At 44.6% G+C, this 15,897-nt stretch overlaps 1 protein-coding gene and 4 non-coding genes across 5 annotated transcripts; all 5 read left to right on the top strand.

Moving 5' to 3' along the window:
- Positions 1 to 419: 419 nt before the first annotated feature.
- On the top strand, positions 420 to 8,884 carry HSPA8 (heat shock protein family A (Hsp70) member 8). The gene is made up of 9 exons (XM_089681628.1): positions 420 to 578; positions 3,232 to 3,441; positions 4,127 to 4,332; positions 5,239 to 5,391; positions 6,079 to 6,634; positions 6,904 to 7,106; positions 7,195 to 7,393; positions 7,641 to 7,873; positions 8,471 to 8,884. The coding sequence occupies exons 2-9, from the start codon at positions 3,237 to 3,239 to the stop codon at positions 8,654 to 8,656; spliced, it is 1,941 nt and encodes a 646-aa protein (XP_089537754.1). The 5' UTR covers positions 420 to 578; positions 3,232 to 3,236; the 3' UTR covers positions 8,657 to 8,884.
- LOC149459103 (small nucleolar RNA SNORD14) lies at positions 5,425 to 5,522 on the top strand. The gene has a single exon (XR_016313350.1). It is a non-coding gene; the product is annotated as a small nucleolar RNA SNORD14 (small nucleolar RNA).
- Positions 6,734 to 6,831, top strand: LOC149459102 (small nucleolar RNA SNORD14). Its single transcript, XR_016313351.1, has one exon. It is a non-coding gene; the product is annotated as a small nucleolar RNA SNORD14 (small nucleolar RNA).
- On the top strand, positions 7,427 to 7,524 carry LOC149459101 (small nucleolar RNA SNORD14). Its single transcript, XR_016313348.1, has one exon. It is a non-coding gene; the product is annotated as a small nucleolar RNA SNORD14 (small nucleolar RNA).
- On the top strand, positions 7,905 to 8,002 carry LOC149459100 (small nucleolar RNA SNORD14). Its single transcript, XR_016313349.1, has one exon. It is a non-coding gene; the product is annotated as a small nucleolar RNA SNORD14 (small nucleolar RNA).
- Positions 8,885 to 15,897: the final 7,013 nt, after the last annotated feature.

The raw sequence follows: 15,897 nt of genomic DNA, 5'->3' as shown, positions 1-15,897 counted from the left end.
TTCGCCATTTTACTTGAGGGCAAAATTTCGTTTCGACGACGTTCTTTTTCATAGGTCACCGTGTACGGGCCATTCGATGTAGGATTGTATATTCTCACGGTGATCGGTGCTTTCCCGACACCTCCAGTACCGCCTATAACACGTTATCATTAACAAAAGTGTCACAGCAGTCTCCGGGCATTGAGCGCAATAATTAACGCTCGAAGGACGCCATTCGCTCACCGCCGTCAGGAGACCTTTGATAAAAAACTGTCTCTGCCAACAATGAGAACACACGTGAATGAATGGCCCTTACAAGATGGCGGCCTCGGTTCCTCACAGCGAAGGCGGGGCGCTACTCTGCGGACGTTGGAAGGTTCCAGAATCGTGTGACGCGTTCGGTCATGTGTCAGCCGGGTGGCTCCGCCATTGGCCGTTTTGCCCGGTAGGGCGGGGACTGACGTCACTTTCTTCTGGAAGCTTCTGGGGTTGTATAAGAAGGCGCCGGTCCTATTACACCTCCTCATTTCACCAGGACTAGCGGCTCGGAGACGGCGAGCAGCTTCTATACCAGGGCCACACAATACACTGCAGTGCAGGTAAGCGAGGGATGGCGGCCGGGGATGGGCACTAGAGTGGTAGGGGAGGTTGGATCGTTGATCGCCGTCGGTGTTCTGCGACTTCTAGTTCTCTAGTCGGCGGGGGGAGGTGCTATCTATGATTGGCTAATGATAAATGATTATTAATCTTCATAACTCGGCCTCCTCATAAGTTGTGAGAGCAGCTGATCATGTGACCTGGGACGGGGCTCGAGGTACTCTCGTTGGCCTATCGTTGCCATGGTGATCCTGACCACCTTTTTATAGATTCAAAGAATGGATCAATATTTTTAGTCATGTGACCCTAACCTTCAAATCTGGTTGGCTATAATATGCACATTGACACAAAGAATTGGGGTCTGTTTTTAGTCATGTGACTGGAACCGTCACATCTGATTGGCCTATGTTAACTTTAACACAGTATCTTTTTTATTTTTCTCATGTGACTGGAACCTTCAAATATGATTGGCCATTCACTAAAACTCACTTTTTGATTGTCCTAATCCTGGACTGCTCAGCTTTCCAAACTAATCCTTGTGTTGGGGGTGGACCTGGTCTTGGGGGGACTACAAAGCTCAGCATGGCAGCTGGTGGAAGGTTTTGTGGGTGGTTGCTCTATTTTTGTTAATGTTTTTTTATTTTCATTATTTGCTTTGAATGAATAGTGATTTTATTATTGTGCAGCACTACAACATAAATTTGCCTTTTTGTTTTTTGTTAAGACTTGTAGTTCTACAGCAGGGTGGACTTGATTGGCCAATTGAAGGCTAGGATTCCTACCTTCACATGCTCCATACACTGTGCAATCACATGGTAGATGTGATTGTACAGCTATGTAATGCCAGGGCCTGTCTGCTGCGAATTAAATGGTTTGTCCTTCAGTAATATGATCAAGTCTAAGGATGCAATGTTCTTTAGTGTTTGGCCAGCTGATCCCTTGTACAGCCACCCGGTGTGATCTAGCAAAACGGTGGGCTTTAACTCCCACATGTGGCACTGGGTGGCCGATGAAAGTGCTCTCCCAGCACAAAGACCAAGCTGTTAGACTGCAAAAGATTGGTAGCCAAGAGGACCAGCTTTCAGTGGTGGTCGCTGATCCTTCTACCTACTGGGTGTTCCAAATGGCTTAAAGTGCAGCCGGGGGTGGGAAGGGGTTAAAGCACAGGTTGGTTGTGGGTGCTATGGAAAGCCCAGCCAGAGCTGTACAAAGACTGAAAGTAGTCAGCCCTGGCTTTGCACATTTTGGAGGCTTCTGGCTGGAGTGAAGGCTTTCTTCTACAAATTCTGCAGTAACTGTACTGCCATTGTGGTAGCAACCTAAATATCTAGTAGAGGGCCATTGTGCAGAAGATGGCTTGTCAGGGGTGCCAACCTGGTGGCCCTCAAGCTGTTGCCAAACTACAAGTCCCATTATGCCTCTGCCTTTGGGAGTCATGCTTTTAACGGTCAATCTTGCAATGCCTCATGGGACTTATAGTTTCAACAGCTGCAGGGCCACCAGTTGGACACCCGTGGCTTATGTGCTCTTGGATGGGGAGTAGTGAGTGGAACTGCAAGTCCCAGTATGCTTTGAATTTCCTCCAGTCCTGCAGTTCTGTTCTAGGAGAAACAGATTATAAATGGTGCTTCCCTCTGACTATACATGTGGGAATGGTGATCAGGCTGCTGATGAATTCATTTCCTGCTGACTCTCCCTTTTTAGAGGGCTCTGGTAATGATTTGCAGCGTCTTGCTCTTTGTTGGGTGCAGTTGATCACATGCTGTAGTGCTACAGCAAGATGGCCGTACAGCATAAAATGGCCCCTGTGATGTCACCTGGATAATGGATGCCTTTATTAAAGCCTTTTGGTTTGGATATTAAACGCACAAGTTCCCACCCTTTTACTAGATCTTTTTTGACGGCAAAACAGCAATTTTTTTTTCTTTATACGGCCTGCATTATAGGGTAGTTTATAATCTGATGGACACGAATTGCTTATAGGGCTTCTGTATGTTTGTGAATAGCTTGCTAAGGGATTTGGGTTCAGCCCTGCTAGATTCCGGGATGACTAGGGTTTATAAGGTTGCTTTTTAGGTAATAATGTGAAGGTGTTTGTGCAAACCCCCCCCCCCCCCCCCCCATATCTTGGTAGGTTTCCAGGATGTAGAGGGTCAAGAAGGTTGCTTTGTAGGCAGTATTTTGAAGGTTTGTGCATGACCCCCCCCCCCCCCATAGCTTGGTAAGGGATTTGGGTTCAGCCATGCTAGATTCCAGGATGTAGAGGGTTAATAGGGTTGATTTTAGGTAATATTTTTAATGTTTGTGCGCGAACCCCCCCCCCCCCCCCCCCCCCCATAGCTCGGTAAGGGATCTGGGTTCAGCCCTGCAAGATTCTAGGTTGTAGAGGGTTGATTTTTTAGGTAAAATTAATTTGAAGGTTTGTGTTCACACACAGTATAAAACTGCCTGCAAGCTAGGTTGAACTCAGGACATGTTACAGCGAATGCAATGTTTCACAGCTTTTACAACAATTGGTCTATTTTCTGACATGATTACGTTTCTAAAGAGTGGCTTTCTCAACGCCCTGACTGTTTTTACTCTGGGCTATAGGAAGTTCTGCATGGTTCTCTGTGGTAGTCCTGTGAATACTAACCCTTTGATTTCTTTTTGCAGCAATCATGTCTAAGGGACCAGCAGTCGGCATTGACCTTGGCACCACCTACTCCTGCGTAGGGGTGTTTCAACATGGAAAGGTGGAAATCATTGCTAACGATCAGGGCAACCGAACCACACCCAGTTATGTGGCTTTCACAGATACCGAAAGGTTGATTGGGGATGCCGCCAAGAATCAGGTTGCCATGAACCCAACAAACACAGTTTTTGGTAAGTCGATCGTAGCAAGTGTGCGAAATGTAGACTGTTAATGAGGACAGAAATTGATAGATTATACAGTCGTCCATTGTAGCAAGGTGGCTGTAATGGCCTAATAGGAATGCTGAAAAGCCTATGAAGCTGAACTTGCATGAATATTGTCTGTTTTTGGCTCTTTAGTGTATAATGTAACATGGTATAGCGGTCCCACTTTTTTTTATTTTTGCAGAAGCATTGAAAGAAGAAATCCAGGCAGAAATATTTTCCCATGCAGTGTGGCTGTGCATGTTCTGCATGGGTTAAATGCTGCAGGCTTTTTTTTTTTTTTTTCTCCCCCTGACATACTTGCCTAATCTGATCTTCGGAGCAGAAGACCAGTACTGGCCACTTCATCCCAACCTCCCCCCACACACACGTGCTAGTGGTCTTGTGATTGGGTTGTTTTGATGTCATGCCCAATGACTGGATCCAAGCATGAGGATGGCAGGAATAGGTTTTCCCTGAGCCCCTGGACAAAGCACGCAATTAACCCATGCAGTGTGGGCATAGCCTTACTGCATTGGGCAGAACCTTGGCATTCTGCTTTTAATGTTTCATAGCTTGTCAGTAAATACAGTGTAAGTGTTCCTGAACCTGAAATCTGCCTATTGTGAGGTCCTTGATTTGCATGATTCACCTTTTTAAATGTTTGTTCTAGATGCCAAGCGTCTAATTGGCCGCAGATTTGATGACCCTGTTGTACAGTGTGACATGAAGCACTGGCCCTTCACTGTCATTAGTGATGGCGGAAGACCCAAAGTCCAAGTAGAATACAAAGGAGAGACAAAGTCATTCTACCCAGAAGAGGTCTCCTCAATGGTTTTGACAAAGATGAAGGAAATTGCAGAAGCTTATCTTGGGAAGGTAAATGTCAGGAAATCTGATAGAATTTTGTAAACTTGCAGGTTGACAACTGTGTGTAGTATTGGGTACCATGAAGTCTCTAGGTGTCCTGAGATTATGCTGGATTGTATTGATATTATGTACAATTTGAGCACAACTACAATCTATGCCAGGGGTGGGCAAACTTTTTGACTTGAGGGCCGCAATGGGTTCATATATTGGACCCGGGGGCCGGACCAAGAGTAGATGAATGATGTGTATGTGTCATCCATAGTAAGTATAGTAATATTCCCCCATAGTAAGCATAGTAATTCATCCCCCATATAGTAATTCATCCCCCTTTTAAATTGTAAGCTCAAAAGAGTAGGGCCCTCCTACCCCTTGTGTGCTGTTTGTTGTTGCTGTACTGTTTCATGTCCCCCCCTCTATTGTACAGCGCTGAGCAAACCCTTTGGCGCTATATAAACTCGATAAAATAAATATAGTAACTCATTCCCCATATTAATTCATCCCCCATAGTACTATTCCCCCCCCCCCCAAGTAGTACCCCCTGTGTCAATTTACTTAACTTTGCTCCGCGTGTTCCTCTTGCCGTGTTCCCGCGCCGTTCCGGTCTTCAGGGCAGACTGTGAGAGGAGCCTAGCTCCTTTCACGTTCGTCACGCTGCCCCGCCTACACACATCCTGACAGCCAATGTATCACGCTCCGTGGGCCGGATTAAAAGGTCCGCCGGGCTGTAGTTTGATCATTGCTGATCTATGCAGTTCAAACAGTAACTTGATGCTGTTCTTGTAAATCCTGCTGGGAACAGATTTGATCTGCCTACCTTTAGACACGGATGACACGTGGGGGATATTGTGAGGAAGTGCACTATATGTATATGGTTAAAAAAATCTGTGTAACAATTTGTGTTTTGGTTTTTTATAGACTGTAACAAATGCAGTGATCACTGTACCTGCCTATTTTAACGACTCCCAGCGCCAGGCCACAAAGGATGCCGGCACCATCTCTGGGCTCAATGTACTACGTATAATCAATGAGCCAACTGCTGCAGCCATTGCATATGGTTTGGACAAAAAGGTGTGTAGTGTTCAGCTTTACTGTTAACTCAGATCGCAATGATGAATGTTTCCAAAGCCATTCGTAGTTTCCACCAGACCAGAGTCGAAAGGCTCATGATGGCTAAATACCTTCCTTGGATGTCTGAGCGATCGGATACAGATTGGGGTTTTCTAAGTGTTGGGATAGATGAGGGTCTACTGCAAAAAACAAAGGCCTCTTGCACACAATACTGTAATGCTTGAGCATCAGCGTTTTTGGGTGTAATTTTAAGCACTTGTGGTCTTTGCACTCTTGTGTACAAATATATTCCTAGGCAAAAATCTAGTATTTATGCACATTTGTAAGCAGACACAAATTGCTGACCTGGAACACATTTTACTTTTTCTCTAAAGCATGCACAGCGCTGGTTTACGCACATGTACAGGCATGATGTAAGCAATGGGCTGCATTTTAAATCTGTAAAAAAAAAAAAAGCTGTACTGAGTTTTTTTTTAAAAGCTGCCATGTGCAAGAGGCCTAAAATGTAACTTGTAGCAAACCTTGCAATTTTATTAGGGAAAAGTTGTTTGTAGTGTGGCTGTGAATGGTAACTCCAGCATTGCTGTCACCAGGTGGGTTGTTAAAGCTACTTGGGATGATCTGTATACTTTATAGACTGTTGGGTCCGTTTTTTTTTGCTTGCATTAAGTCTTGTTCTGTTTTTAGGTTGGAGCAGAGAGGAACGTGCTGATCTTTGACCTTGGTGGTGGAACCTTCGATGTCTCCATCCTGACAATTGAGGATGGCATCTTTGAGGTCAAGTCAACAGCTGGTGACACTCATTTGGGTGGGGAAGACTTTGATAACAGAATGGTAAATCACTTTGTAGCAGAATTCAAGAGAAAGCACAAGAAAGATATCGTTGACAACAAGAGAGCTGTTCGCCGTCTCCGCACTGCCTGCGAGCGTGCAAAGCGTACCCTGTCCTCCAGCACCCAGGCTAGCATTGAAATCGACTCCCTGTATGAAGGAATTGACTTCTACACCTCAATCACCAGAGCCCGATTTGAAGAACTCAATGCTGATCTCTTCAGAGGAACCCTGGATCCAGTGGAGAAGGCCCTTCGTGATGCCAAGCTTGACAAATCACAAATCCATGATATTGTCTTGGTTGGGGGGTCCACACGTATTCCCAAAATCCAGAAGCTGCTTCAGGACTTCTTCAATGGCAAGGAACTGAACAAGAGCATTAATCCAGATGAGGCTGTGGCCTATGGTGCAGGTATGGAAGTGGTCTTAAATGATAAACTACACTAAAATTCTATTTTGCATGATGGGTTTTTTGAGTTGCACACTTAATCCTAGCCTATTGGGGTGCATTTCGCTATGATGAATGTTTCCAAAGCCATTCGTAGTTTCCACCAGACCAGAGTCGAAAGGCTCATGATGGCTAAATACCTTCCTTGGATGTCTGAGCGACCACCTTGCATACACCTCCACTCACCAGAGTTTTGTTGGTCTAACATGCATGCGTTTTTTTTTTTTTTACAGCTGTACAGGCTGCCATCCTGTCTGGAGACAAATCTGAAAATGTTCAGGACCTCCTGCTGCTTGATGTCACCCCTCTGTCTCTGGGTATCGAGACTGCCGGTGGAGTTATGACTACCTTGATCAAGCGTAACACAACCATTCCCACAAAGCAGACACAGACCTTCACAACCTACTCGGACAACCAGCCTGGTGTCTTGATTCAGGTATGCATCATGTCAAGACATGTGTTTTCTTTTTTGGAGTTCTTATTGCCTTTTGCTTTATTCAAAACACTTCTTATTGTGTCTTTAGGTATATGAAGGTGAGAGAGCCATGACAAAGGACAACAACTTGCTGGGCAAGTTTGAGTTGACTGGTATCCCACCAGCCCCCCGTGGCGTTCCTCAAATTGAGGTGACATTTGACATTGATGCCAACGGTATCCTTAATGTGTCTGCAGTGGATAAGAGCACTGGCAAGGAAAACAAGATCACCATTACCAATGACAAAGGTAAGGCGTGCCAGTACTGCTACAGAAACTTATCCGCTATGATGAATGTTTCCAAAGCCATTCGTAGTTTCCACCAGACCAGAGCTGAGAGGCTCATGATGGCTAAATACCTTCCTTGGATGTCTGAGCGGCTACTGTATTGAACCTTTCATCTTTATCCAGTGGAATTTGTGTGGTGGTTTGTTGTGGTGTTTTTTTATGGCGTCCATTTGAGACTGTTCTAAAAGCAACAATTTGGTGTTTGCAGGTCGTCTGAGTAAAGAGGACATTGAGCGCATGGTACAGGAAGCCGAGAAGTACAAGGCTGAAGATGAGAAGCAGAGAGACAAGGTCTCCTCCAAAAACTCCTTGGAGTCTTACGCTTTCAACATGAAGGCAACTGTTGAGGATGAGAAGCTCCAGGGCAAGATCAGTGATGAAGACAAACAGAAAATCTTGGACAAGTGCAATGAAGTCATCTCTTGGCTGGACAAAAACCAGGTATGGTTGGAGACTGAGTTGGTTCATATTGTCGCAATGATGAATGTTTCCAAAGCCATTCGTAGTTTCCACCAGACCAGAGTCGAAAGGCTCATGATGGCTAAATACCTTCCTTGGATGTCTGAGCGACAAGTCCTTGCAACCCAGTGTAAGGGTAGATGTGTTTAGGGAGAAATCGGTGACTCCTTTCAGGAACTTCTATAACTTCTCAGCTAGGAAGTATTGTGCTAAACATCTCCTGTGTTGGCTACTATGTACTACAAATAACCCTTTCCATGCTATGTCCCAACTACTTTCCAGTAACTGTTAGTGTTGACCGGTGTTGCCCACATATTGGTTTGACAGGAAATCTGGTCAGATGAGACTGAGGGTCTCTCTTTGGTGGGGGGGCTGCCTTAATTTTTAGAACGCTACCAGTTGTCACGAAGCCCTAACCAGGGTGCAGCAGTAGAACACTGGCTAGCTTTTTTTTTTTTTTGTTTTGTTTTTTCACTGCAAGTTCTGTTGAGGGAGACTGCTCATGTTTCAATCAGATTGGGGTACAAGTTGTTAATGGAGTAACTTCACCTTTTTACTATGACCTATTTCCCTTTTCAGACTGCCGAGAAAGATGAGTTTGAACATCAACAGAAGGAGCTGGAGAAAGTATGCAACCCTATCATTACCAAGCTATACCAGAGTGCAGGTGGCATGCCAGGAGGAATGCCTGGGGGCTTCCCAGGGGCAGGTGGTGCTCCAAGCAGCGGCGGATCCTCCGGACCTACAATTGAAGAGGTCGACTAAATACTCGACTGGAACTGCATTCCGTTCTGTCTTGTTAAGCTCCTAGGACACAGATTTGTATTGATGGCTGTTCCAAGTTCAATTTCCCACAAAAGCTGCTGTAAAAGTTTTATTTTAGGGCATTAATACTTGAATCCACTCCATCTGCCTGAAAAAAAAGGAACACCATTGCACTTTACCTGTACTGTAACAAATGTTGGTCCAAGAAAATAAACTTATTTAATTGGCTTTCGGTCTCTTCATTCACTTGTTTAACAAGGTTTTGGTATACGGGGCTGTAAATCTGGGTGGGCTTTCAAAGGTAGTTCTAGTGTTAGTCTGTCAAACACTTTTGTTAAACTCATTCCCGCCCCACCCCCTCCTGTGACAGGAAGGGGGGTAGTAATCTGGTATTGCTGGAACAGTTCACATCTTGGGAGATGCCTGTTCAGTAGACAACTGAGATTCCTCCCTTCCAGGTCAGGCAGTAGATGTGTCCCAACACCTATGCTTTCTACCTGAGGAAGGTCTGTTTAGATCTACAGTTGCACGTGATCAGCTACGACCCCAGCCATTTAAGGGCTTTAAAAGTGGTATATGTGTTTTAGGTCCTAGGGTGTTCAGGAAAATGTGGAACAGAATTTGTGTCCTAAATGAGCATACCACTTAATACAATCTTTATGCTGCCATAGACTGTACGGCACCGGGGCTGGATACTGTGCCTCATGAATACACCAAAGCACTGGGATTACACAGGTTGGATGGCCACCCTATGTGCAAATGGCCAAATTTAGCATTTTTCTCAATGTGGCATGTTTTGGGGGTTTGTATTTTTTACTTTTAAATTCTGACTAAGAACAGTTTTCCAAACCAGTTAATTTCAAGGCAGGCTGTGAATAATAGCCACAGTTGCTTGGGCATTATAGCTTTTATCATGGGCAGCACTATGGTAATTGCAGATCAAGGATGGCAGCTGTAGTCCCCTGGATGACTACAGCATCTGTCTTTACACAACTGTCACCAAGAACTGAGCAATTGGTAGTCTGACTGCTCAGTCACTGCTCTGTGCTCTGCCCCTCCAGTGCTCACTGATGCACCAGGCTGTGGAGAGGGTGGGAGCATCTGGCTCCAACTCTGCATTGCCAAATGCCAGTCGGATTTGGGTAAATCCCAGTGTCCTTGGGATCCCTGCAGAGGCTCTGACTTTAGCCTGCTGTTGGCTGAAGCTGGATCACAGGTGTGTAGAACAAAGTGCACTCCTGTGATCCACAGGAATATGGTCAAAAGGGCTTTGGCCATGCTTCATTTTAAACCATTACACACCATTGTCTCAGAAAATATGCTCTGATACAGGTTTTTGTAAGGGCCTCAGAAAGTGGCTAATTGTCACCTCTGCAAATAGCAGAATGACAGCAGATCTGGTGATTCTTGGCAGCTAAAAGCTACGAGTGTTCTGCATTAACTGCCTCCCGCCCACCATATAAGAAAATGACAGGCGCAAGGCAGTTCTCTCGTTCTGGGAAGACGTCACATGATGTCCTCACACTTTGTGTGGGATCGGTGGTGCACTGTGTCCCTCAGAGCCGAAGAGGTTGGCTCTGTCATGTGATCAGCTGTATCCAATCACAGCTGATCACATGTACATGGGGAAATGCTGGTTATCAGCATTTCTTCATGAGCGGTCACGCTGACGGCTCGAGAGGAGAGCTCTGGTAATCCTCAGAGGACATGTACACTAATGATCAGTGTAGCCCCAGCAGTGCCACCTACCAGTGCACATCAATGCCACATAGTGCCCATCTGATCTGCCTTTCAGTGATGCCTGTCAATGCTCATTAGCGCCACCTATCGGTGCCTATCACTGCAGCCTCAGAGCACATCAGTGAAAAATCACTTACAAAATTTTATACCTAAGTACGTGGGTGGTGGGTTTTTTATTTTTTTTCCTCAATTTTCAGTTTCTTGGGTTTTTTTTTTTTTTTTTTTTTTTTTTTTGGGGACCACAAAACTTTCAAGTAAACCAATTTAGTTTTTGTTTATAGCACGAAAAATAAAAACCCAGAGGTGATTAAATACTACCAAAAGAGAGCTCTTATCGGTCTCAAAATTATAAACATTTTATGAGTACAGTGTTGCATGACTGCTCAATTTGTCATTCAAAGTGTGACAGCGCTGAAAATTGGCCTGGGCAGGAAGGGGGTATCAGTTCCCGGTAGGCAAGTGGTTAAAGGGTTTCATAGTGATGGAGGCAGAGCACTTCAAATAGTACATGTTACAGGAAGTGTGCCAACAGAACCCCCTATGATTTCCTGATGCTGGGTGATGTCAGTTTTCCTACCTCCAAGGCCTTTCTTGCTTCTACACTGCTGACTGTTTGTTTATGCAGACCTTCACCCAGCACATAGAAGTATCATTACATCACAGGACACACTGGGGATATTGCTAAACCTAGTGCAGCTGTGCATAGTGAGCAGTCAGCTTCCAGAGTTTTATTGGCAAAGCTGAAGTTCGAAGCTGGTTACCATGCACATCTGCACAAGGATCTGTGGGCTCCAGTTTTGGTAAATCTCAGTCTTTATATTTGTTGTGGTTGAGTGCCCTGGCGATGGCCATCTGTGGACTCTCGAGGGACAGATGGTTACTGCTACGCAGTCATTGTGTTCTCTCAGTAGCAATAGTGGTTAGAGGACCGCATGCCCCAGAAGTTAATACTTAAGTTTGCAGCAGACCTTGATGGGGAAACGTAAGGTGGTTGTAAACCTCAGATATGAACAAAGCATATCCCTCTATAGTGTGTACTTTGACTTAATTAAAAGCACTAAGTGGCACACTTCCTATTAACATGTACTATTCAAAGGACTCTGCCTCCATTGCTAGGAAACCCTTTAACAATGCATTCCTGCTCAATCACTTGTAGCTTGGGGCAGCTAAGAATCCCCAGACCTGCTGCCATAGTGCCATTTCTGTCTTCTGCTTTATTCCTCTATTAGCGGGAGTTGCTTCTGACAAGTTTTCCTGATGCCAAGAAAAAAAAATGGTGATGGGAGAGACCTCCAGCAGACTGACAGCCACAACTCTGTTCCTGTGTGATGGAGGATGAGTCCCTTCCCTCCAATCAGCTCTCAGAGCTTTCCTGAGCATTTCGGCTCCCCCACCCTCTTTTTTTTTTTTTTTTTTTTTTTTTTTAATTCCTCCCTACCCCCCCCCCCCCCATCCCCCAATGCTCAGACAAGGTCTAAGGTAACCAGCACACTAGTGTTTCCTGGCACCGTGTCTTCTTGGTTGATCAGGACCAGTATCTAGGAAAGGTGCTGATATACATAGCAGCAGGCCAATGAGTGAGGGGTCCAAAATACCTTTTTCAGGCAGGAGGTACCTGGACACAATTTTTCCCCTGAGGGTCAGTTTGTGCCATATGGCTCTGGTTCCAGTCTATATTTGACAGAGGAATTCTCGATCAGTGAGTGAGTACAGCAGCATCTTCCTGGAATACTTGTCAATTTTGACTGCCATAGCTGCTAATTGGTGTGTTCCCCCCTCCTTACAGTGCATCCAGAAAGTATTCACAGAGCTTAATTTATGTTACTGCCTTATTTCAAAATGGATTAAAGTAATTTCAACATTCTACAAACAATACCTCATAATGACAATGTGAAAGAAGTTTGTTTTGAAATCTTTGCAATTTCTTAAAAATAAGTGGAAAAAAAAACCCATGTACATAAGTATTCACAGCCTTTGCTCAATACTTTGTTGAAGCACCTTTAGCACCAATTACAGCCTCAAGTCATTGTGAGTATGATGCTACAAGCTTGGCACACCTATTTTTGGACAATTTCTTCCATTCCTCTTTGCAGCACCTCTCAAGCTCCATCAGGTTGGATGAGGAGCGGCAGTGTACAGCCATTTTCAGATCTCTTCGGAGATGTTCAAGTCTGGGCTCTGGCTGGGCCACTCCAGGACATTCACAGAGTTGGGCTGTAGCCACTCCTTTGTTATGTGGGCTTTGTGCTTAGGGGGTCATTGTCCTGTTGAAAGATGAATCGTTACCCCAGTCTAAGTTCCAGAGCGCTCAGGATCGAAGATGAATGCAGCAATGTAGACACATCCTTGATGAAAACCTGTTCCAGACTAGTCTCCTAGTTCCTGCCGCTGAAAAACATCCCCACAGCATGATGCTGCCACCACCATGCTTCACTGTAGGGATGGTATTGGTCAGGTGGTGAGCGGTGCCTGGTTTCCTCCAGACTTGACGCTTTGCATTCAGGCCAAAGAGTTCAATATTTGTTTCATCAGACCAGAGAGTTTTGTTTCTCATGGTCTGAGAGTCCCTCAGGTGCCACTCTGCCATACAGGCCTGATTGGAGGAGTGCTGCAGAGATGGTTGTTCTGGAAGGTTCTCCTCTCCACAGAGACATGCTGGAGCTCTTTCAGAGTGACCATCGGGTGCTTGGTTACCTCCCTGGCTAAGACCCTTCTCCTTTGATCACTCATTTTAGCCGGGTATCCCAATCTAGGAAGATTCCTGGTGGTTCCAAACTGCTTCCATTTATGGATGATGGAGGCCACTGTGCTCATTGGGACCTTCAATGCTGCAGAAATTTTTCTGTACCCTTCCCCAGATCTGTGTCTTGATACAATCCTGTCTCGGAGGTCTACGTACAATTCCTTGGACTTCATGGCTTGGTTTGCGCTCTGACATGGACCTTATATAGACAGGTTTATGCCTTTCCTAATCATGTCCAATCAAATGAATTTCCCACAGGTGGACTCCAATCAAGTTGTGGAAACATCTCAAGGATGATCAGTGGGAACAGGATGCACCAGAGCTCAATTTTGAGTGTCATGGCAAGGGCTGTGAATACTTATGTACATGGGGGTTTTTTTTGTTATTTTTAACAAATTGCAAAGATTTCAAAATTAACTTCTTTCACATTGTCATTAGAGATGAGCGAATCGAACTAGGCGAACCGGAATTCGAGTCGAATTTCAGGAAATATTCGATTCGTGTCGAAACCGAAATTTTGCCTACTTCGGGTGCGCGAATCGAACATTTCCCGATCAGCCGGCAAAAGTGTCCCTGCAGTGAGCTCCGCTATTTCTGACAGTTCTCTGACAGAAGGAACACATGTTTAGCGGTTGAAACATTGTATCTATTAGTTTACATTTAGGATACAGATGTTTCAACCACTGTACATGTGAAGAAGTTGTGAGAGAACTGTCAGAAATAGAGGAACTCTGCACATACACTTTTTGCCGGCTTGGAATTATTCTTCTTTTCATCCTACTTCTTCTTCATCCTCATCCTCAGAAGAAGAGGATGAGGATGAGGAAGAAGAAGAAGAAGAAGAAGTAGGATGAAAAGAAGAATAATTCCAAGCCGGCAAAAAGTGTATGTGCAGAGTTCCTCTATTTCTGACAGTTCTCTCACAGCTTGTTCACATGTACAGCGGTTGAAACATCTGTATCCTAAATGGAAACTAATAGATACAATTTGTATCCATTTATCCATTTATGGAAACAAATACATACAATGTTTCAACCGCTGCATGGAAGGACAGTCCCAGAACTGTCATTAATAGTCTATTTCTGACAGTTCTATGACATTCCCTCCATACAGCGGTTGAAACCGCTGTATGGAGTGAATGTCCCAGAACTGTCAGAAATAGACAGAAACTGTCACAGAACTGTCCTTCTTCTCATCCTTCTCCTTCTTCTCATCCTTCTTCTCATCCTTCTTCTCATCCTTCTCCTTCTTCTCATCCTTCTCCTTCTGCTCATCCTTCTTCTCATCCTTCTCCTTCTTCTCATCCTTCTCCTTCTCCTTCTTCTCATCCTTCTCCTTCTTCTCATCCTTCTTCTTCTGCTTCTCCTTCTCCTTCTTCTCATCCTTCTCCTTCTTCTCATCCTTCTCCTTCTTCTCATCCTTCTCCTTCTTCTTCTCATCCTTCTCCTTCTCCTTCTCATCCTTCTCCTTCTTCTCATCCTTCTCCTTCTCCTTCTTCTCATCCTTTTTCTTCTCATCCTTCTCCTTCTCCTTCTTCTCATCCTTCTCCTTCTTCTCATCCTTCTCCTTCTTCTCATCCTTCTCCTTCTCCTTCTTCTCATCCTTCTCCTTCTCCTTCTTCTCATCCTTCTCCTTCTTCTCATCCTTCTCCTTCTTCTCATCCTTCTCCTTCTTCTCATCCTTCTCCTTCTTCTCATCCTTCTCCTTCTTCTCATCCTTCTTCTTCTCATCCTTCTCCTTCTTCTCATCCTTCTTCTTCTCATCCTTCTCCTTCTTCTCATCCTTCTCCTTCTTCTCATCCTTCTCCTTCTTCTCATCCTTCTCCTTCTCCTTCTTCTCATCCTTCTCCTTCTTCTCATCCTTCTCCTTCTCCTTCTTCTCATTCTTCTTCTTCTCATCCTTCTCCTTCTCCTTCTTCTCATCCTTCTTCTTCTCATCCTTCTCCTTCTTCTCATCCTTCTCCTTCTTCTCATCCTTCTCCTTCTTCTCATCATTCTCCTTCTTCTCATCCTTCTCCTTCTTCTCATCCTTCTTCTTCTCATCCTTCTCCTTCTCCTTCTTCTCATCCTTCTTCTTCTCATCCTTCTTCTTCTCATCCTTCTCCTTCTTCTCATCCTTCTCCTTCTCCTTCTTCTCATCCTTCTCCTTCTTCTCATCCTTCTCCTTCTTCTCATCCTTCTCCTTCTTCTCATCCTTCTCCTTCTCCTTCTTCTTTTCCTTCTCCTTCTTATCATCCTTCTCCTTCTTCTCATCCTTCTCCTTCTTCTCATCCTTCTCCTTCTTCTCATCCTTCTCCTTCTCCTTCTTCTCATCCTTCTCCTTCTCCTTCTTCTCATCCTTCTCCTTCTTCTCATCCTTCTCCTTCTTCTCATCCTTCTCCTTCTTCTCCTTCTTCTCATCCTTCTTCTTCTCATCCTTCTCCTTCTTCTCATCCTTCTCCTTCTCCTTCTTCTCATCCTTCTCCTTCTCCTTCCTCATCTCCAAGGGCATTTAAATTAAAGGTACAGTGTTCTGCACTAATTTAAAGGCTCTCTGAAGCCTAGAAACCCTTTAAATAAGTCATCTTCGTAGCGGAGAAATTCGCATCGAATCGAATTTCACACTGGAATTCGCCGAATCAGCCGAATCGAATTTTTCATTTCTTCGCTCATCTCTAATTGTCATTATGGGGTGTTGTTTGTAGAATGTTGAGGGAGAAAAATGAATTTAATCCATTTTGGAATAAGGCTATAACATAACAAAATGTAACAAAAGTTAA

This window comes from Staurois parvus, unplaced genomic scaffold (genome assembly GCF_062004578.1).
Source record: "Staurois parvus isolate SC_StPar_1 unplaced genomic scaffold, SC_StPar_1.0 ptg000274l, whole genome shotgun sequence".
In the NCBI taxonomy this organism is placed as follows: Eukaryota; Metazoa; Chordata; class Amphibia; order Anura; family Ranidae; genus Staurois; species Staurois parvus.
This window is presented reverse-complemented; position numbering and strand designations above follow the sequence as displayed.

Coding starts and splice junctions, on each gene's coding strand:
- HSPA8 (XM_089681628.1), top strand. CDS start 3,237: ATGTCTAAGGGACCAGCAGTCGGCATTGACCTTGGCACCACCTACTCC. Junction 6,635..6,903: donor GGCTGTGGCCTATGGTGCAG/GTATGGAAGTGG, acceptor TTTTTTTTACAG/CTGTACAGGCTGCCATCCTG. Junction 7,394..7,640: donor CACCATTACCAATGACAAAG/GTAAGGCGTGCC, acceptor TGGTGTTTGCAG/GTCGTCTGAGTAAAGAGGAC.